The sequence below is a fragment of the Lagopus muta genome, chromosome 3 (genome assembly GCF_023343835.1).
Source record: "Lagopus muta isolate bLagMut1 chromosome 3, bLagMut1 primary, whole genome shotgun sequence".
Taxonomy (NCBI): domain Eukaryota; kingdom Metazoa; phylum Chordata; class Aves; order Galliformes; family Phasianidae; genus Lagopus; species Lagopus muta.
The window spans coordinates 22,032,325-22,055,486 of NC_064435.1; the positions used below are offsets into that span (position 1 = coordinate 22,032,325).

General features: G+C 40.2%; 1 protein-coding gene across 1 annotated transcript; it reads right to left on the reverse strand.

The window, feature by feature from the left end:
* Nucleotides 1-2,015: 2,015 nt before the first annotated feature.
* POP1 (POP1 homolog, ribonuclease P/MRP subunit) lies at nt 2,016-23,080 on the reverse strand. Its single transcript, XM_048939994.1, has 15 exons — nt 22,825-23,080; nt 21,637-21,804; nt 20,614-20,789; nt 17,990-18,238; nt 17,045-17,132; nt 16,672-16,847; nt 15,923-16,173; nt 15,707-15,800; nt 14,833-14,944; nt 14,141-14,260; nt 8,373-8,488; nt 6,876-7,067; nt 5,837-5,991; nt 4,836-5,174; nt 2,016-4,085 (listed from the first exon to the last, which is right to left on the reverse strand). The coding sequence occupies exons 1-15, from the start codon at nt 22,949-22,951 to the stop codon at nt 3,422-3,424; spliced, it is 3,027 nt and encodes a 1,008-aa protein (XP_048795951.1). The 5' UTR covers nt 22,952-23,080; the 3' UTR covers nt 2,016-3,421.
* Between the last annotated feature and the right edge of the window lie 82 nt (nt 23,081-23,162).

Below are 23,162 nucleotides of genomic sequence, written 5' to 3' on the forward strand. Positions count from 1 at the left end.
CTGCTCTGAACTTCCTCAACAGACACACAACAGTCTGGCAGGGGTCCCACCTCACCTCATTCCACTCAGTAATCACCAGCTTCGTTTTCTGGATTTACAGTGGTAAATCATGTGCATTTCACAGCCGTGAAGCTCTCAGCATGGGTAGGTCTGTTAGTCACTGCAGCCTCTCTCAGTGTACCAGGAGACTACCTTCAAGTCATGGACCACGCTGGGGAGAAGACACTTCAGCCAGGTGAGTGGTTGAAGAACAACGTGTGTTTAGCTGCTCTGGAGGAGCTGTATGTAAAGCTACATGACCAGGCGGTAGCAGTTGAGCTCTTCAGTGCTTCAGATAATGCCAGATTGCCTTCTGTGCTTCGTATCAGTTTCCAAAAGCTCTTGCCAAACCAGGAATGAGAGCTAAGGGTTTCTGCTGGCATCCATTTTGAGAAAGTTATCTGGAGAACAGCATGGGAGCCAGATAGTTTATAGAAGCTTTTTTTTTTGCCCTGGGTTGGAGTTTCCTGGGTTCCTGAAAATGCTCAGGTATCAGGGCTCAGGGGAGCCAACCCAGATGCTCTGGGGTAGTTAACCAAAGGGTAGTAACTGCAATGAGATACAGCCTAACAGATGTGTGCCACAACCTACACCTGATCCAACATGATGAACACAGACATACTGTCCAGCTGACACAGAGATAGCACAGGCTTAATTATCCACAGCTTGATTATCCAGTGTTGACACAGTTTTTATGACTAAGTCACCCTTGAGACATTCAGAATCTGGAAATCCCAACCACAGATAAAAATTTCCTCACAGCTACATAAAATCGCAGTATTTTTCTGACAAACTTTGGCGGGGAGTTTTGAGCATTTTTAACTTATCAGGCTTGCAGTGCATTTTACAAGGAGAGTGAAGACTTAGGGCATAAATCATTGACTTAAAGGAAAACAACTGTGTAACAATATTACAAGATATACAGAACAGGATGCACTTGGATTCCAGTTTCTGTTCATTGGCTCACCAGAGAGAAGGATCATAAATCAGAAATAGAGAATGAAAATCAAAGAAAAGTAACAGGAAGTGTCAAAATGAAAACCTGGCAGAAATTACCAATAAGAGGAAAAGAAAAAAGACTCCAGATGTTTAAAAAGAAGAAAAAAAAAAGAAAAAAAGAAAAACAACAACCTGGGAGAGATCCAGTGAACAAAAGGACAGAAAAGAAAGAAAAGCAGAAAAGAAACAAAAATTATAGCTTGGGTGGGGGGCTTTTTATTTATTTATTTTTTCCTCCCTCACTTACAGTCGAGGCCGAGGGAGACAGGGCAAATAAGTATCTGAGAAGGTGGGGGAATTGGGGGGGGAACATCCATGTAAGCATCACCTCCCCTCCCCTCTTCCCATGAAGCACAGCTCTGGAAACTCTGATCCTAGAAATATTTCAATTGAGCTCACAATTCAAAAGGTTCATTAAATCCAGGATTATTACCACGAGAGAACTTGATCAGAGCAGCCAGACCGTAACGTTTAAGGGGTACTTTATTTCCACATACCTCCACGCTGCGGAGCTCTCGGTCACATGGCGAACATGTGAAGGCCGGCCCCGCTCAGCGCCAAGCCTTTTCCTCTGGGGCCATCTACCGGCCCGCAGGCGCCGTGCAAAGCAAAGCTAGGCCGGGCTGCTCCTGGTGCTTCCGTGACGATCCCTTCATCAGGCGCACTGATGCACTCAGTGATCACGCATAGCTCCTCACGGAGCTGTATCGCAAGCCGTGCTGGAGGCTGTGGTTTCTACCTCTATCCGCCTCACTCGATGCCATGACTCCGGTCAGTGCAGCTGGGAACACACGCACAACGCCCATCCGGCTTGCAAACCCAGCAAGTGGATTTATGGCTCTTGGTCAGGAAAAATTAACAGGAAAGTCCTCAACAAATGAGTTCAAAAGTAAATTGGGTCGATTCTCAAAATCTTCCCATATCTGCCTTGTTTCCCTCCCTTCCCCATGTACGTGTCGTATTCCACATAATCACAGAACTGTAAGGGCTGGAAGGACCTCTAGAGATCATCGAGTCCAACCTCCCTGCCAAAGCAGGCTGCATACACCAGGTTGCACAGGGAGGCATCCAGCCAGGTCTTGAATATCTCCATTTAATCCAACAATGGCCCTCAACATTAATAGTTATGAAGTTAAGTTACACTAAATTCTCCCTGCAGCAAAAGAACTCCACAGAACATTCATTTATTCCCCCAAGGATTTTTCAGACAAAACTGTGGCTGTGGGAATTAAGTTACAGACTGATACTTAGGAAGACAAAATCATCAACTGATTCATATTTAATTTATTACTTCAACAAATCAAGCCAAATCGTTAAGATTCCTGAATCAAGAATAGATTACATTTTTATTTGTCGTCTCATTTTAGGTTTATGTTACCAACTGGTAAATATTTGTACCATGCTCAGATTAAACTACAGTGCATTACTGTAAATTCATTTTTAAGCTGCTTACCTCAAGAATGGCTAGAAGTTTAGGGTTACCATTAACAAAAAGAAGCCCAACCAGCAACAAAACCAAGTAACCACCCTTCCCCAATCAAATTAAATACCTTTCTCCCCATTCTCATACATTTTATAGGTTATATGACTGCTTCAACCTTCATAAACCCTATAGCAAAATGAAGAAAGCCTTGGTCCCAGCACACTCCATACAAAAATAAAATGTTGCACAGAATGAAAATATTCCCACTTACAACAGAAAACGTATGCCGACCCACCAAGAGCAATTTACATTCAAAAAGCTTATTATCTTTCAAAAAGACAGTTTCCTCTCTCAGAATAGAGAGAAATTGATATGCTTTCCAATTTAAGAGCTTTAGTTGCTGTAATTTTAAAATTATGCAGCTGGACTATCATATATTTGCATTTCATTTAAACAGAGCTTTTCCACCAACACACCTTACCTGCTGGCTGTGCTAGAATTGTCTACTTACTTCTATTCCACTGTAGCCACACATTTTCTGACTCAAGGAATTGGTAAAAGCCACTTGGTACATATACAGCCCCAGAGGGCACATGCTTATATGTGAACAGTGATCTGGAAAGCTACAATTTATCAGCCACCTCATCAGAAGATTTCTAAAATGAAAATTTGTAATTTTGTTTCAGAACCCTTATAGCACTGAGGTGAAAAACAGGCTTCTCAGATATAGAATATGATGGTGATATGTATGTTACAGTCAGAAATCCTGCACAATGTGGACATCAGAAGTAATACCAGGTTTAAGTATCAGTTATTCCCATTAATAATGCTACAAAGCTTTCCAATCGTTTCATATTCCTCAAGGTTCAGAAATACTTCTTCAGTGGCCTAGCAGAAAGGCCATAGGAGACATAATACATACTTTGGTGTATTTTGCATTCTACTGAACTTCATTGATACCTAAACCTCAATACTAAGTCTTGCAAATCTGTACTGTAAAGACGCTGGAGTTCTCAGCAAAACAAGCCCTTTTTTATCTGCTGGCTGGCTGTATAACATACAAAGCAACCCTGTCAAGCTAACAAAACCCAGTGCTTCTCCACAGCCTGTAGCTAGTGAAAAATCCCCTCGAGTTACGTATCCCAAGAGAGTTCTGGAGCAATGGGAAGTAACATCCGGGAGAGTGCCGGACCAAAGACCTAGAATGAGGTCTTTACATTCCTCAGTTGTTTCTTTCCCTGGAACACTGGGAGGGTTGCTTTCTTGGGCCTTCAAATTATCTTCCTCTTTCTTCTTCTTCTTATTTTCTTTTAGCTTCTGTACCTTGTGCTTGAATATGTCACGATGCTTGGGTTCTTGAGGACCACAGAAGAGTCTGTCCTTGCTTAAGTGCAGTAAATCATCTTCTGTTGGGATGCAAATCATGGCATGTAATTCAGGGTTCCCCTTCCTCAGGAGAGACAAGTTGACCCATACCAGAGCCCTGGGATAGCTCATCAAGATTGGCAAAAGGACATCTTCAGTCATTTCCTTTCCTCCAAGCTGAGAAACAAGGCGAGGCCGCCGATCTTTTCCAGAAGTGGGGTAACACCAGGCTGATAACTGCATTAGTAATTTCTCACTCCTATTAACAAGTTTTAAAAAGAAACAAAAAAGATAGTTATTAATAAATAGTACAACAGAAATCCAGAAAGTCACTTATTTGATTAAAGAAGCCCTAGGGCTTCCTGTAACCTTTCAAGCTGATGTCTCTAACTCTCAGCGTAAGAAGAACACGGGCAGGTGAAATTCATGTGTTAGGAGGCTACTTGTTCTGAAGACATGAATATCACTCAGCTTGTTAAAGCTTGTTTTGATCACAAAAGCTGTATAACCTTCAGTGACACAATTCAGTTCTGAACTGCCAATATTTCTTCCCCTGATGACTACTTAAAAATGAAAAGATCTGCATTCAGGCACTTTCCAAACACCGTTGGCACCCACATATGTTACAGTGAAATACACGAGATTCTATCCTCTCTGCAGACCATCTGAGACAATGCATTAGAAAAGGAGAACATGTGCTGATATGCACTGCAAGTTTTAAATCACAAATATGGCCCTCTAAACTCTACACACGTAGAATCAGACAGAGAACATCAACTCCAAGAAGGTGCTAAATTCAAGCCTGTCATATTTAAGACAATTCCTTACTTCCTCTACTCATGATGTTTGTTTGAGGAAACTAGGACTTCTACTCAACAGTAAAATTACTTAATCTCCTCCTCAGTGTATCTGAACCAAATCTTTCTCTAAACAAGGCTGAGCCATTCCTTTTCCCAATTCAATTACTCCTAATAAATAATACATCACGTGCTTGTACCTTTTGACATACCTGAGAACAATAAAGTCACTTCTCATAGTTTCACCTCTCTCACCAAAATCTTGGGTGTCTGTATCACCCTCTGTCTTTATAGAATCTTCAGAGCTTATTTCCATGGTCTCCTCTACCTCACCAGTCTCAGGGGAAGCTTCTTTCACCACGTCTGGTTTGGGGTCACAAAAGCCATGTCCTTCAGTTGCACAGTGCTCAGCATGTGGGGAAGAACGATGCACAAATTCTTCTGAAGCTTTCATTCTTCCTTCCCAGCTCTTCACCAGTTGCCCCCAAGGACAGATGAAGGGGGACAGAGTGCCCAGTTTGACATAATTCGCCCTTTTTGCAGGTGGACGTCTAAGCAATAAATCAAGTACGAAAAAGATTTATATCCAGCATTCTTATTTCAAATTGGCACTTAGAAAGGCTAGCTGTCTACTTTGCCATGCCGTTCTAATAGTAAACAAGCATTTAAAACAGAAAGTTAGTTGTGCATTCAGTAACCTCACCAATAATTCTCAAGTTATACTTCTAGACAACACTGATATATGTTTGCCCTCTATATCCTTTCAGTGATGCTGAATACTACTGACACTACCATCATTTCCTCTGAAATTCTCCTACTTGTTGTAGCTGGAAGGGGAACTGATACCAGTTTGTTCAGAAGACACTTCCAGATGCCCCATAAGCATGGTATTGCATTGACTGCAAGGCAAACAAAGGCAAACTTCTACCTTCTCTCTAAGTAGCTGAGAAGCTTGCCTGAAATAACTTTATTTTTCACTCAGTCTTGTAACTGAGCTTCACTCTGGAAATAGAAGGTTTTAGTTCATTGATTGACCTGATTAGCAAAACTTTTCTTGAGTATATTTACTGACATAATACTTTAAAAACAATGTGAAAGACCTTCCTGAATTTAGTCCAAGTCTAAATGAATGCAACAACAGATAACAAAGGGACCATCTTAAGCACTGCAGTTTGTTTTTTTCTTCCATTCTTGTAATCAGAGTTAATGTTACCGTTTGAATTTGTCAAGAAGACTGCTTTCCAGTTCTTTGGCAAACTGCATTCCCGCCGGGCAATCAGGGAAATCATCTGGAGTGTGAGGTATTCTTTGATACTCAGAATGTTTTGAAGCTTCTTGCAAGCCACCAACTCGTACACCTCGATATATCTGTTATAAAAATCAACCCCCCCCCCCAAAAGCAATATTTGTATTGATTCCTGCTTCCCAACTGAAATAGAACATTAATACTGTTGAAGCCATTGCTGTAGAAAATGGAAAGTCTGTAATTTCAGCTTTCAAAAAAAAAAAAAAAAGTTAAGGTTTTCACAGTTCTAAATGATAACTTCAATAAAAACATTGCTTCTCTTTAAGCTTAAATTTTGTAAAATACTCAACTAAAATAAACAGAATTTCACAGCTTCTCATCTTGTATGTTCCAGAAACATGCTATTAACTCAACAGTCACTCTCCAACTAATCTGAGCTGCACAACAGGTAACACTGCAGTTATTTCCCCTCTACATTCAGCAATGTTAAGAGCAGAAAGGCACTACATCAGCTATCTAACATTCAAAGCAGGATACCTGTAAGAGTGCCCAAGGTACAGTCAGACTAGCTTAAATCATATTTCAAGCTCCCCTTCCAAATCAAAGGCAGCTAAACTGTTGACAGAATGGCAGAGATAGCCAAGCTGGAAGCAGACTAGCAACTGGCACCAAATCATTTACCATTACAGCCATACGCTCTTAGAAACACAAAATCAAACAGCTATCACATCAGCTTTCTCTTCTTACCCTCTTCTCTCATTTCCTGCTTCAAACTGCCATATGGGCACAGTTATACTCAAAAGAAGATACAGAAAGCTATTGTTTATTTATTTTTAAGATTTTAAGACCAAGACTGTCATCAACCAGTTCATAAATTCTCTTTACAGTGGGATTTTGATACTGTGATGGTTTGATTACACAATGTGAAGTATGCTTAAAATGGTGTTTCAGACCAAATGGTATCATTTGTTAGATTTACTTGCCATTTGTAATGAATGTTACTTACAAAAGGAATCCAGAAAGCCATGCCCCAGCCCTTTGGGAGACAGATATCCCAGCCACTCCCCCATCCTGGTCGATCTTCTCCAGCCATTTTTCCTGGCTGCTGCACCAACAGTATAGGAATTTTAGATTCACAAGGACCCAAATCAAGCTGAGATCCAGGTACCAGTAACTGGGCTCTCATTTTGTTTAATTCCTAAGAAGGAGAATTTTCCCATAAGTTAGTAAGCTTTTCCCCTTTTCCACATATCCTTCCAACAGTAACACTCTACACTTTTGAACTGACTTTCACTGAGGCATGAAAAAAAAAAAAACCTTTAGAAAAAGCACTTCAGAACCCTTCGCCTCCCACCCCTTTAAATTTCCATTGTCCTTGATGGAGGGAAGGTACTGGAACTCAAGTCCAAAGATGTACAGATGATGAAAAAAAGTAAGCATTCCAACTTGGTATTTATAGACCTGTGCACAAGACTGTACTGAGCACATGCTTTCACACAGTCTGTCAATACAAAGGGAAAACCCAAACTATATCCAGGGAGATGAAAAGAGTATTTTGTCATGAATCAATTTCACAGAAAGCATGCAGGTACCAAGGCTTTGTCAATCATCACTTGTTATATTTCATTGTACTGCATTACAAATACATGCATGGGGAAAAACAAAACAAAACAAAAAAAACCCCAGAACACCAGACTGCAACTGTAGATGTCTCTTCATGTCTCTTTTGCACCAGTTGTTCTGTAAGCTAAATTGTATATTTCACAAGAGGAAGAACGTATGAAGATTGTTATTCATTACTGTAATATTGAGGAAGTATTCTGCTTTTTTACATTATGACAGACAGTTTGAAAGAGCACAAAGCCAATTTGCATCAAGAGAGCATTTCAAGAAATGTTTCTGCCACACAAACATTTTCTCCTTGATTACAATGGTGTCAAAAGTTTATCACCTCTAGAGGCAAAATTACCTTTTTGCCAGTATATTTGTGGGTTGTCCCTCCATTGCCAATGTAAATGTCAAATTTTGAATCTGCAGAAGTGCACTTCAAACTGTCAACAAATCACAGATGTCTAGAATGACCACAACAGTGTACTGCAGTTCAGAACCAGAGGGATCTACTTTGTCTCATCTTTTTCTTGTCAGGAGAATTCACTTGGTTATGATTGAGAAGTAAATGGACAGGGCATCTCTGTGGCACTTCATCCCTTTTAAGTGCTACGTGAGTCAAAGTGATGCAGGAAAATCCAATTTCAAATCTCTCAGAAAAATAAAACCACAATTATTTAGTTCAGTGGACAATCCAGTAAAGCTTTCTTTTAACTGGATATTAATAACTGCTATACAAGAGTATCACATAAAGGCTACAGAACAGACACTTCAACTCAGTCGTGTGCTAATACTACATTAGGAGACTGCTGCTCTTGCATTTATACAAGTTTCAAGATTTTCGCTATATGGACCATTAGCCATTTTCTCCATGGCAATCCACCTCATCAGTTACCTGCTCTGAGATTTTATTTTCAGTGACGTTCTTACAGATGTCCTGGTCCCAGATAAAGCTGTGAGCACACTCAGCAGGTACACCCTCCAGGTACAGCTGCCTAACTTTATCATTATCTACAAAAGAAGAGAACCTTCAAACAAAACTCAAATTTTCAAAGCCCCTAATGAGCACAATGAGCAAACAGTTAAGAACACAGACTATTTAAAATGTGATCGTGGAATGTCTTACCTTAACATATGTTTTTCCAAATACAAAGCATGAGATAAACTACCAGTTACTTTTAGAAGGATTAACCTGGCATTCCCACACAGACAGACAGGTATTTCTTAGTACACATGACATCACCTTTGGCAATGCAAGTTTTAATGCCATTGTTAATATTCTGGACTTGGACCTGTCAGGAAAAGTATGAAGTTCACCAACTTTGGTAAAAATCATGAAGAACAACTTTTCAAAGTCTGGACTAAGTCTACCTAAGCAAACTTACAGGACAAATAATGCACAGACAAGAAACATTTCTATGGGTATGACTACCATGCAACACTTATTTAGCACTAGCTTCCCACTCTCTGGATTTTTTCAGGCTTTGCACTACAAGGAAGACATGTATTGTGTAATTTTGCACAGTCCAACAACTGTGTGCTTACTGAAGATGAGTAAGACTTTCAGCTTTAAAACTCATCAATAGAGCATTAAAACTAATTCTGCTTCAACTCCTCAGTTCAAACAAAATAAACATATACCTACCTTTTGTACTCTGTGGATTAAAAGCATTCAGCATTCAGTACCTAGCATGCAATATCAATGCATATCAATCCATGCTTTAAGTAAAATAAACTTCACAAATAAAAAACTACAACGAAGCTGTTAATATTTCTGTGGCTAAAACTTACAGAACTGCTTTGTCATTTAAGTGGTCTTGCATGTTAGAGGAACACAATATTTCTTGCTTGTTTTTAAATAACAAAGTTTTGAATGAACTCAGGTAATTTTTCTCAGTTAGCATGGAAAAAGTACAGAATACATGAATTATTAAGCTGTCCTAGCAATAGGATAGGTACTGCCAATAATTATGTTTGTAACCATTTGTATATGATTTAAAGTTGTCCACCCTACAAGTTGTAAAATCCTCAGAAACATTACATGTAGCAGCTTTCCTGAGTTTGACAGTGCTATTAAGATGACACTTGCTAAGCATTCTTGTTTAAAGAACATACTTTCCTTAGAATTCCTATACTGCAGAGCATGAGTATTTTTCTTCCACTTTAAAGGGCCCTTTAATGCCTGTCTGTTTCCATTCCCACAGCCCACCCAATGTTCTTCTCACCCTAAAATCTCTAACGTCGTATACTGTTTTTCTTTCATTCACATTCAACCTGGAGAATTTTACCTCTCTACAAAACATACTCCAATTCAAACTGCTGCCCTTTCATTTTCTTTAGTTCACCTTCAAAGAATGCTGGGGAAATAAACCTACTGATGAGTAAGCTGCTAATGATGCAGCAAATAAGATGCTACAGCTAGTACAGGAAACACTAAGCACACAAACTACTGTGCCTATTACTATGCACACAGAAGTCAGCAAGAACCATATTATTACCTACTTCTGTTGATGCCAATGGCTGGTGCTCAGGAAACACAGGGAAAGAAAAGAAGGTTTCATTCTGTTTCCAACAGTTGTTCTGAGATTACCTTAGCAGTGCTAAAAGACAGGCCTAAGATTAAGAGTGCATCTGTTTGAATTTTTTCCATCCCTCTTTGAGGAGCAGCAGTAGCAGAAGCAGAAACATCAACACCATTAGGGAGTAGTTTCAGAGCATGTATGCAGGTAGCACCAGAAGAGCCAATGTAAGAGGCCAGATATGCAAACTTCTGCATGAATATGTTTACTGGCAAAGACTGAGGCTCTGTGTTTGCAGAAGGAACTTTCACCTGTCTTTCATGATGCATTCTCCTCTGCATTTAATTCACTGACTGTTTAGAGGTTCCAACAGACCCCATGTTGAGCAGCAAAACGTGCTAAGATACGTAGCACGTAACAGTAGCAGCAAACCAAAACAACAAAAGAGGACTTTAAAAGGAGAGAAGACTAATGCTAATTTGCAATCATGTAAGCACTGACCACTCCAGAAGGCATAAGCTGCTAAAAAGGCAGTAAACAGCGATTTACTCATAAACTCTCTATCTTGCAGCCTAAAGAAATTAGGACAGCCCTGAGTTAAATTCCCATCAGCACGTGCCCTTTGTGCATATGCATTCGGGAGTATGCCTAAGTGGGAAAGACTGAAATGTCTTCTGATTTCATAACACATCATCCACAGAGGGAAAAAGCACACAAATGTATTTTACAATGTTCAGAAAAAAACAAGGAGGATGGAGGAAATAGATTTCATTTCATAGATCTCATGTATGACAACCCATGGGCTAAGAAGGCTGTAACTTACCTAAACCATTTGCACATTTGACAAATAATGCATCTTCAAAGTAAACACGTTAAGAAAAGCAATTAACTTCTACATAATATTAAAAAAATAAGAGAGATTAAAACAAATATGGGATCTGCTAAGATAAGCAGTACCATTTCAAACTTAACATTAATACCAATAGTATTTGAATAACCAAGAAACAAAAAAGGGAAAAACATTAAATACAGCAAGGATGAATGACTAGTCACATTACTCACACAAAGATCATCTTCCATATTACCACAACTGAGTAAGGTTACATTAAAACCAAGATTCAGAAAGTTTATGTAATTCTAGTGCTCACAAAATGATTTGCTCAAGGGGCAAATTAAAACCAACTCAGTGAAATTACAGACCTCATCTTCCATCAGGGGACCAATTATCTAGAAGAGAAACCTAACTTTCTTTGTGGGTGTTACTGTGGAAACATTGGTAGTACTGCTGCTGTACTAACATCTACAACTTGCCAATATTAAATTCCTTTTTTTCATTTTTTTTTGTTAAAACAAACTGCCCTTCATACATTTGAAGAATTCCTTTCCTGGTATCTACTGGGCAAAAGAACCAACGGAACCAGACAGAACTGGATGTAAAAAATGATGGTAAAACTGCTAAACTGAATTAGAATATCTCTGGTAATGCGTTGCTTTTGATGAAATTCTTGCTGGATATTCTAATAATCTGACATCAATAGAGTCAATAATAGAGTGCTATGGAAGAATGCAACACTAAGATCAGTGTGCAGTAGTGTCATTCCAGACATTCATCGGGAGCCTACAGAGGGGAGGGGAATCAACTCTTTGAAAGGGTTGATATGTGTAGGACGAGGGGAAATGGTTTTCAGTTGAGGGAGGGGAGATTTAGGTCGGACATCAGGGGGAAATTCTTTACCCAGAGAGTGGTGAGGTGCTGGAACAGGCTGCCCAGAGAGGTTGTGGATGCCCCGTCCCTGGAGGTGTTCAAGGCCAGGTTGGATGGGGCCCTGGGCAGCCTGGTCTAGCATTAAACGTGGAGGTTGATGGCCATGCATGTGGCAGGGTAGTTGGAGATTCGTGATCCTTGAGGTCCCTTCCAACCCTGACCATTCTGTGATTCATGGCTCACATTCTTCACCTAGAGGTGATCTTTTTGCACAGAATGACCTTCAACAGCTTCTCCTCCATTTAATGAATGGATTTTTGATTGCCTGCAAAACTGCCAGGCAATCAAGTAGGTTGACAGGGAAAAAAATAAATAAATACAGTTGATTTATAGAGGCAGGGAAAATTGCAATAAGATCATATGCCCTAACAAGATCACAAGCTGCACATACTTCCTTGTCCTGAAATAGAATACAGTGGGAAGAAATCGTAATGCTTGCATAGAGGGAACTGATCGGATTATATATCTATTCTGCCTTCTGTATGCATTTTGCACAGTAACTCATTACGCCTAGGCTTCCTATTATTAATACTGATGCATCTTTTCTTTAAAAAACAACAACAAAAAAACAGGAATCAAATGCAACTGAAAGCTTTCCCCAGCCTGGAAAATTACGTAAGGATGCAAATCCAATATGGATTGATTTTCTAGAAGTATTGGGAAAAAAGCCCAAAAAACAAACAAACAACTTCTCTCAACTACTTGAACAAATAAGCCTATTAAGGCGAGATATTGCACTGGTAGTAGCTGTCACACAGTCAATTACAAAATTAAGATAGGAACAACAGGCTTTGGAGAGTAGTAATAGCTTTTCTCTTCAACACTTAGGAATATCAATGAGGCACAGAGAAGAGTGGCAGTTACACCTCAGTTCTAAGGTTCCTAGATAAGAGAGATGAACTACCATGCCATAAGATTTCCCCACTATGTAATGTAATAGGTACATAGGAGATTCTGAATAATCCTCTGAGTCTTCCCACACAGTATTAAGAAGTCACTCAGGTGGGAAATTACCTCCTTACTGCTCCTTGTAGAAAGACCATTCTTTTCTACTCTCTTTTTATGTTACAAGATTTCTTGCAAGCTGAAGGATAACCACAAACAGAAAGACTTGGAGATGGCCATTTTTAGCAAGTCAAAATACAAAAGGTGTAAGTAACTTCTTTCCCTTGACTCCCTGTCATACATCATTACCTCTCTATCACAGCCCTACATCGTGGGGGAGGATCACCTCTGCCAGAGGGAGAAAAACTACTACATGGCATTTCCAACGCTCAGAAGACTTCAGCTCATCTCACCTTCTTGAACATATTTTCACAGACGTGACAAGCAAAATGAATGGTGACCAATTACTTGTGTTGGTTGCTAACTCCTTTAGCAGATCAAACTAGTCTCTGTAAACGAGTGCTATGTAGCTCACCTTACTCCTCAGCAGGAAGGAACCAAAGCAGAGGTCACATATGCAGCAACATTTCCAACATGAATATTAATGACGAGAAAGTAACTGAGCAGAAATGGTAATAAACAGGACAGAAGCTGTTTCACAAAGAAAGGTGGGAATAGGAAGACATAAGGAAGTCTGAATAGGAAGAGTTGGTAAGATGGCAACTAAAATCAGTGTTCAACTTGGTTTAAACAAAAGATAAGGGTGTATTATTCTACTATCTTGGAAATACGCAACCAAAGAAACTTCACTTGTCTTGTTTGCTACCTGGCTATTCTGTTTCTCATACTCCGTTAGGCAGCCTACGTCCAATCAACCTAAATGTAAATGCATACACTGCACTGTACAGAAATCCCATTTTATTTGTTCTTGCATATTTTTCAAGGAAGTTCAAATCCAACTGATCTTGTATTTTGCACTGAAATGAAAGTCTAAAGTCACTTATGCATCTCCTAGCAATCTAAAATGCTAATTTTGCATTTCCCTACAGCGAAATTGCAACATTCAAATACTATAAACCAAACTCTAGAACTGTTTTTGGAGAGAAGAATAGCACCTGGAAGACAACATACCAAACAGAAAGTCACTGAGCAGCTTTTAGCACCTGGTTGGCCTTGCCAGGATTCGAACCTGGATCATCTGTATGGTCAGACAGAGGCTTCCACTGAGCACAAGACCAGCTATGGTGCATGTCCCTCCCTCTCAATTGCTGTTCTAAAACACATGCAACCTGTGCAATTTTAAGCCTGTTTCTGCTATGACGAGGTATGGGGACAGAAGAAGGAAACTTCTGAAACCTAATGCTAGGGGAAAACAAGAAAAAAAAAAAAAAAGCAGTGGAAAAGGACAGTAAGTGAAAACAGAAGTGCAGAGAGAAACTAAATTTCATGCCTTTGGCAGTTCCATGCAAGCACAGTGTAAGCAAAGCTTTTTACCTTGGTATTTTTCCGGATCTGGAATGGCTTTTGTCTTTTTTTTTGGCAGATTTACTCGAGGATCTCCAACAGTGAGGCCCAGTACTGTACCTGGTGGCATTTCTGATGGTGAACTTATCCCTTTAAAAATACACAAATGAACATTGCCATGAAACCACGAATAAAACTGTGATTACTTTTTTCTGCACTGTTATTCTGTACGTTTTTGCCTGCAGTGATGTGACACCACTGTAAGCCAGAGTAGCAATTCAGAGTACCCGATTCAACATGTTTTGAAAACTCACCAGTGCTTGTTAAAGAAATTTAAAAAAAAAATTTTTTTAAGTTTTACCTCATCTCTGCTTAACAGCCTCATACTGGATAGCTTGAATATAGTTTGAGATTTACCAGTCAGCTCCTTACCTGTTTCAGTGCTAGAAATGAAATGTTTATAAAGACAAGAAACAAAACGGAATATATCTGTTAAGTTTGGCCTTCAAAAAGGACTAAAGCTCCATTAAAAAAATAAAAAGTAATGTTTCTCAAATCTTCGACATGCCACAGTAATTACTTAAGTATACGCTCAAGGGCATCACCCTCTTGATCAAACACAAACTATGCCTTACCAAACTGAAGCCAACTCAGTTGCATGCCAGTTCTGACCACTAGAACTTAAGTTTCCCCTTCCTCCCCTACTGCCCATGCCCAAATACCTTCTAAGAGCTCAAAGATAGCTGTTTGGCGATGATGAAGAGATACTTTTTCAGAGTCCTTGCAGTTTTCTACCCACCAGTTATTCAGTTTCGACTCTGAATCCACCATCTCCTGGAAAACAACATCATCTAATTAACTCAAGTAGTAATTCAGTAACTTCTAATCATATGAATTCAGTCTGTTCACCTTAATCACTATGGTTGCTTCCTTCAAGTTTCAAATCAAAACCATTTTTTCCTGATGAAGCTTATTCCTACATTTCACTTTACAGTACTCTCCAATAAGCATATTCAGTTTGTATCCCAAAAGTAAACAAAGCAATCCACAATTCTTCCTAACTCTGCAATCAATGACTTTATAGAAAACCAGAGACTTCATGGCCTCCTCAAGTTTGCTGCAAGAAATGCACAAAAAAACCCCCACACCCATTAAAACTACACTGATGGAATGTGCTAAGAGGTGGATAAAACACTAAATCCTGGAGAAAGTATGTATTTGATTTAATACACAAATGTTTTCTATACCTTTCATGTCTTGCCCTATAGGGTCCTCTAGCTCATCGAATGAAAAATATGGTTTCCAAAAAGTACAAATTATTTTTGACCTCTCAATACATCACTGTTGCAAAACCCTTAGAGCCTTAGTAGCATCATAGCTTCCATTTTATTTCTACCCATAGCAGAAATCCAGATACAAACTCTTCTTGAGGTCAGCATTAATCAAGAGGCTCAATATAGAGAAGCTAACAGAGTAGAAATATATAGGTTAACCCTTCATAATTAATGTGCTTAATGATTCTTTCTAGCAAGAAGTTTGCACGCTCTAGAACGCTGATATAAATTACAGTAATATCCATCAGGCCATTGCCCTTACTGTTTGGATAGAAGCAGCTTTCAGGGTCTCTGTAAGGACAGAGTGTGATAATGGGCCAATCAGTCGATATCTGAGAATCTCCATTGTTTGATCACTGCAAGAGAGAGAAGTTTCAGGTGAGTGTACAATTGTACAGCACACAGTTTTCTGTTATGCTATGATCCAGCTACGTTAACAGGTTAAGGGTCACAGTTCCTAACTCTACTATGAACAAACCTGATCACAATGCCAGTAGTTTGTGAGACCCAGGAGTAGGACTGGAATGGGTCTCTAGTGCCATCACCAATTATTTTCTTCACTGGCACAGCTTTATCTCCTTCTTTGTCCTCTTTCTTTCTTTTTTTGCCAAGACTCTGAACAAGATCCATTTGTTCTTCCTCTTGATTTAGTGTTGCAGTTGGCTCAGGAATACAGATCTCCTCAGGCTCTGAACACTGAAAAATTGCTTTCAACTCATTCAGTACATCCTAAAGAAAAGTGAAAAGTTTGAATTAAGAAAGTAAGCAGTTCAGTTAAATTCTAGTGGTTTTGTTTTTCATTTTGGATTATAGGGAATGATCTTCACTCTGTTTAAATCCATGGAGAGCACTGTCACATGCTGAAAGTAATACTGCTGCTAGGGACTTATTGTCACTCAAATTAATGGAAGAAAAAAAAGTGCGCTTGCAATTTAAGTTTAGATTATGACTACTTGTGATGACAGGGACCAAACAGCCTGTCACGGATGGCAGTGGGAAGGAAGCAAAACAGGCACCAACATATTGTGAACAAATCCTCCAAAAAGCAGCAGTAGAAAATTTTTAACAAGCTCACACAAAATACTTCAGTTGCATGCACATTCTGCACAATTTCAATAAGAACAAGACAGACAGAAATAGAGTGGAAACCTTTCAAGAAGGTATCTGCAGCATAAGAAACAGACAATGCATGAAGAAATTTGAGTTCAACTCTAAAAAGCAGGATACCTGCTTGAGAGCTGGATGCATCCAAATCCATAACTGTCTGTTTTCAGACCCACACCTCGGTTTCCAAATGAATGTAACAGGACCAAGCATGTCCTCAGGATAGCGATCTGCTCGGTAAAGATTCAAGGAACCTTCAAGTCTTCCAGACAGACAACTGGCTGCTCCAAATGTTAATCCTGAAGAAGAAGATGCTTATTGAAAAAACAAAATAACTTCTTGTTTAAAAAATAAAAAAAATTTAAAAGCCACTGCCATGATGGCACAGCACCACAGGGTGAGCACAGTCCTGGTTCACATGCAACTGGCAGGTTGAACATCTCTGCTTCAGACTATTCAAAAACTTAACCTTACTTCAAACTAGTTAAATCCTTACCTGCATCAACACTACATATTCGAGCAAGTTGTCTCAGAAGCTCATTCTCTTTACCAGTCAACTCCAGACAACAATAATATGATAAATCCTGAAACAAAAGGTCAGTGGAAAAGTGAGAACTCTTGAAAGTGAACCTGGCAAGGAAGAGTCAACACAGAGCTTCATAATTTACAATTAAATTTTAGTGAATGAAAAACAACTGCTTGAGTCAAAGAGAAAACATTATTATTGTTATTTTTTAATTAAAGTTTTTTGCTGTAGGACAGCTGTCAGGCATTTCTCATTTGGAGAACAACCTGCCCCTTCAATAAGTAGACCAGAGAGGTTACATAACAAAGTGTCTGCCTTTGGTAGCATCCTTCTCAGCAAGAAGATGCAGGAATTCACTGAATCTCTTAGCTCCTATGGCTGACGATGAAGTATTTCAGCTACAGATACCTTTTTAATACATAAAACTCTTCTTATTCTCTCTGATACTGTCCACCTCTCACAACACTCATGAAATTACTCATTTATCACAGAATCGTTTGAGTTGGAAGGGACCCTTAAAGGTCATCTGGTCCAAATCCCCTGCAGTGAGCAAGGACACCTACTCAGGTCTACCTAAAACCTACTCCAGGCTGAACAGCCCCAGCTCTCTCAGCCTGTCCTCATAGCAAAAGATATTCCACCCCTAGGACCACTTCTGTGGCCCTCCTCTGGATGCTCTCTAACAGGTCTATGTCTCTTCTGTACCGAAGTCTCCACATCTGGACAGTATACTCCAGATGAGGTCTCACCAGCACAGAGTAGAGAGGCAGGATCACCTTCCTCACCCTGTTTTCATAGCTAGCACTTATTAACAGCTGACACAACATCGCTTCAAAGAGACAGAAACATTCATTAGAATTGAAGAGCTGATTACTTCACCTTAGTAAAAGAACAAGGAAAATGCAAATGTGATACCTGGAGAAGGCAGTGATTTGTCATGGCTCGGTAACAAGCCCTGTAGCACTTCTCTGTAGGGCTGTTTCCTAAACAGTATCCCCATTTCTTTACCATATGAAATCTCTTTGCATGCCAAATATGTGTTTCCAGCCAAATATTTTTCCTTTGCCTGCGATTAAACTCTGCTACCAAATTTATGTGGCGTCTTCGGGCTTTGCGGCATTTAGTCTTGGACTGCTCTTTTTTCTGATGTACAGCTTTCTCAGCCTGTTTTCAAAAAAGAAAACACTGAAGTAAATCTCAAAAGGAAAGACTTCTTTTGAGGAAAAAGGTTAGCATATATAAGGATACAGGAAGTACTAGCATAATTTATGCTTTATTTTTATGTTAGCTCTCCATGGCTCTCTCTGGACTGAGGATAATAAACAGATGGAAAGAGTATATGCAAGTCCCATCCACACAACTCCACCAAAGGTTAACTTGAACCCATAAACCAGAGTTCTCAGACATTCAGAAAAGTACCAGTGAACTGTAAGAACTGCTGCTTTCGTGTATAAAGCTTTTGTTCAACATCAGCATATTCCTATGAACCAACGAACACGGCATCAGGAGAACCTGAAGATGTGAGCTCATACAGAAGCAGCACGGACTCTCAGACTGGCAGATGAGACTTAAGGATACTCACAGTATTTACAGTGTGTAGAAGCCAATATGGTGATGTCAGACAAACTCCCTGATAAAGACCTGATCAAGAATAGAATTACTAAGGGTGAATGGCTGAAGAGGAAGGCTTGTCTCTCAAGGTTTGACTTGTCTTTTTGAGGAAGGGCAGAAAACCCAACTTTTTAGGATGTCCTCTGGGGACTCACAAAGAAATGGTTGACAGTAGATCACTGGTTTTAAGAATTAGAGTAGAAGAATTAGAACTAGGAGTTAGAACTAGAATTAGAACTGGTTACAAGAATGAGAATGCTAGATCACTGCCAAGCAAAGTAAACATGGAAACAAACCACGATGTAAAGACAGATGTGCACAAAATAATTTCAAAAGTTCCAAGTCACAATCAGAATAATCATTCCACTATAGATCAGGCAATATAAGCCACCAGGTAAATGGTACATAAGTGTGAAGAAAGGCAATCAGAGAAAAAAGGGATGTGGTAACGTGGACAAAAAAAATGTATCTGTCTTCAAGCTTGTGAAGAAGTAAGAGACAGTCATGGTAAATTTCTGCATCAATATGGTCATATTCAAGGATCTAAGAAAAGGAAGAAAGCACAACAGAACCAGAACAGTCAACTTTGAAGAAACAGACTTCAAACACTGAAAACTAATGGGCTGAACCTATAAAAAAGGAAACAGCTCAGGAGACACAGGAGCTCTAAGAAAGCACGAAACAAAACATCCTACATAAAAACACAATCTTCAAAAAGAGAACCAAAGAGAGAGAACGTGGTTGAAGTAAAGCAGTTGCAGCAGGGACCGTTATAGCACCCCAAAAATCCAAGAACCATGCAAAAGTTAAAGCAAGGACTTATCAATGTGAGTACACACACAGAAGTTGGAAATACTATCATGGGAAAGTAGTTAAAAAAGCAGAACACAAATGGATCAAATACAAACATGAAAGAAATCTAAGTTATTTAACAAGGGCAGAGAGTAAACTATGCAAAATAGCCCATGCTGCCTTCCTCCTGAAGAAGGTGCTGTGGATCATCATGACTAACAAATCAAATAGAATGCCAATTGGAGCAATAAAAGCAGAGATGCAGGTTATGAAGATCCAATAAACCACACCCTTAGACACACATGCAGAAGTACTTGATGCAATTTCTGAATCTTCAGGAACTTGAGGAAAAAGGGGCAAGTTCTCAGAGAACTCAAAAAAGGTAAAGCAAGAGGGAAAAAGAATACAAGAAATATGTAAATGAATCAACCTTAATAAGCAGAAAACTTACCAAGCAAATTCATCTGATCACTTTAAGTGTCCAGAGAAAGCGATCAATGCCAAGCATCAGACAACCACCTCGTAAAGAAAAGCCACTGAACCTTTTTTTTTTTTTTTTTTAAACACATAGAAATGCCAGGGCATATAAGCAGTAAGTAAATACATAGAAGCATTCTGGCTAAATGATAAGATGCTACTCCAAAATGAGTTTCATGACCAACCAGGAATGGTCTTAAGCTGCATGCAACCTGTCAGCTACTCCACTGTGCTTACCCTGTCTGAGCTATACTCTGCCAGTTATGAACAAGTTGTGTTGGCTTGAGTCCTGCGAAGTCACAGCTCAAAGCAGTGGTGAGCTGCAATAGGCAGGTGTTCCTGAGGACTCCTACATCACCTGAGACCTTGATACACTAGCCAAACAAATGCTCCTGCAGTAGGGGATTTTATCATCATTAGTCCAGTAACTTTTCAAGACATGCAATAGTCATGAAGCGAAGAGATAACTGACAACTACTCTGAGATCTACTAAAATGCAGGTTTTGCATCCAAATGTCAGCCCAAGTTTGTGAGCCTCTGTATATAGGGAAGCTTTGCAGTCAAGCTCAGCTCTGAACGGTAATAAATGCACAGCTGAGCACTGCACAATATCTACATCCACTGTATAGCTCATCAAATGTCATAAAATGCACTTATACCTCTTTTCTGGCAACCTCTTGCAGCCGCCTGGGTAGGCGCTTAATATTGTGACTCATAGCTCGCCTTCGCATGTGCCTGGGCAGAGTCTGGAAGACTAGAGAGTTGGAAGATTTCTGTGCAACTGCTTTCAGCATGGCTTTGATCTCAGCAGCACGAGCTTGAGCAAAGGTAGACACTGGAATGAAAAGAACTCCATCAGAGCACGGCAAACAGCAAAGATTAAAAAAAAAAGGGACAGTGTACATAAATTAGTGAACTCCAGCAGAGTACCTCTAGTGCACCAGTCTAATGACTTCCTGAGATAAAACCAAGGTATCCTCTACTGTCTCTTATGGATGTAATTTCTGTTCTTCAGATATCCTGAAGCTTACCAATATGTTACGGCAAATACTGAAAGCTGAGGTATAACCAACAAGTTCTACTTGCGCAAAGTACTTCTTTACTATGGCAGCAATGTTTGCATGTATTATTGAGACAGATGGAAAAACTTAATCATGGACAAAACAGGAAGCAATGATGATACTACATACAGTTTTAAAATGATCAAACAAAGAAGTCAGAGGTTGATTTTGTTTAATACTTATGGAAGTGTACTCATTATCATAGCACTACCATAATTTGGAAAACTAATTTGCCTCTTTGCTTTCCTAAACAAACGTTCTGTTAGAAGTTCCTTTAACTCACAACATGAGCATAAACAGTTCCACTGACTACATTAAAAACAGATGGCTGTCAGTGTTCATTTTACTGGTAAACCAAAACCCAAATGCATACCCCTCATTATAAGGAGTGCAATTTTTCAACTCAGAAGTCTGAAAGGACTCACTGAACAATAGCTGGTAATTCATTTTAGAGCACACACTTTTCTTTATTTTGTAGAAAATCAGGAAAAACAAAAGACAACACACACGTTGACCAAAACACCCGTCTGATTTTTGCTATTGCACAAAATCTAAGACGGACAACAAGCAATTTCTAGCAAGTTGCCCTGGAAACTATGACCTTTTATTATACATACAAACCTGTTATGAATCTAGGCATTTCTTCAGAAGAACTCTGATGCTCTCCCTGCCATCCTCCCCTTCCTCTGCCTCTCGAGTCTCCTCTATTTTGGTCTTTCCTGTAGGGAGGCCCAGGTGACGGATGCAAAAATTTCTGCTGTTGATACTGCTGCTCAGAACGAACATCTCCTGAAGGATGTAGAAACAAACACAGATAGCAGAAATACAAAGTCATCTGGGTACTGGATTGTAAACATAGCTTTATTAAGATTGCATCGGACATTCTTCTGACTATTTAACATATATAACTGAAAAAAAGTTATTTTTCATTAAAATAATAAAAAACCTGCAGCAAGCCAGCAGCAGATCCGTGTGCTTTTGCACATTTTGAAAACGGTACCCAATCCATACCTCCCATACTCCATTAAGCCCAAAGGGAAAGACCTGACCAATATAAACATATTACAAAGCATATAAACGGGAGGGGGAATAGCTATTTACAAGGGTAGATAGTGATAGGACAAGGGGAAACATTTTTTAAACTGAGACAGGGGAGGTTTAGGTTAGATATTAGGAGGAAGTTTTTCTCACACAGGGTGGTGACACACTGAAACAGGTTGCCCAAGGAGGCTGTGGATGCCCCATCCCTGGACGCATTCAAGGCCAGGCTGGATGTGGCTCTGGGCAGCCTGGTCTGCTGGTTGGCGACCTGCACATAGCAGGGGGTTGAAACCAGATGATCATTGTGGTCCTTTTCAACCCAGGCCACTCTGATGATTCTGTGATCAAAATCAGCCTACATGACTGCCATCAGCAGCGACTCTTACTGTTGTCTAGTCAGAGCAAAACTTTCCCCTCTTTCTCTTATTTTTTCCCCCCGTAACTTTAGCTAGTTTTTGTCTTTCTGTCTTCAGTAAAGTCACACACATTTCTGTTGCAGTAATAAACAAAGTAAGCACGGACACGTATGTCAGTGCAGTTACAGTACGCATTCCTGGTACAGGCAGCTAAATCAGTATCAAAATTAAGCAACAGATACCTAATCACAGAATCACAGAATGGCCCGGGTTGGAAGGACCTCAAGGATCACGAATCTCCAACCCCCTGCCACAGGCAGGGCCACCAACCTCTACAGCAGGCTCCTGAGTTCCTGGGTTGCATTCAGAGAGCTGCGGCCAACGGCTCCGTATCCCGGAGGAGAGGCCGTACCTGGGGCCGAGCAGGCCCTGTTGCCGCCGCCGCCGCCGGGAAAGGACCCCGGCTCAGCAGGGAGCGTGACGCTGGCTGGCTGGTTTCTCATCTTCCTGGCCCGCTTCTTCTCCCTCGCCGCGGACATCTCGGCTGGGATACGGCGCTCAGGTGAACCGTCCCGCACTCCGTCCGACGGGCCTATAGAGCTGCATGCGATGCGCGGCGCCCCAACCTCGCGCTACACGCGGCCTCCCGAATCCCGGCGGCGCATGGGCGCCGCGCAGCCGCACCCAGCAGGCCTACATTGCCCAGAACGCACCGCGGCAGGCGGGCACCGCTGGAGGCGGGCGGGAAGG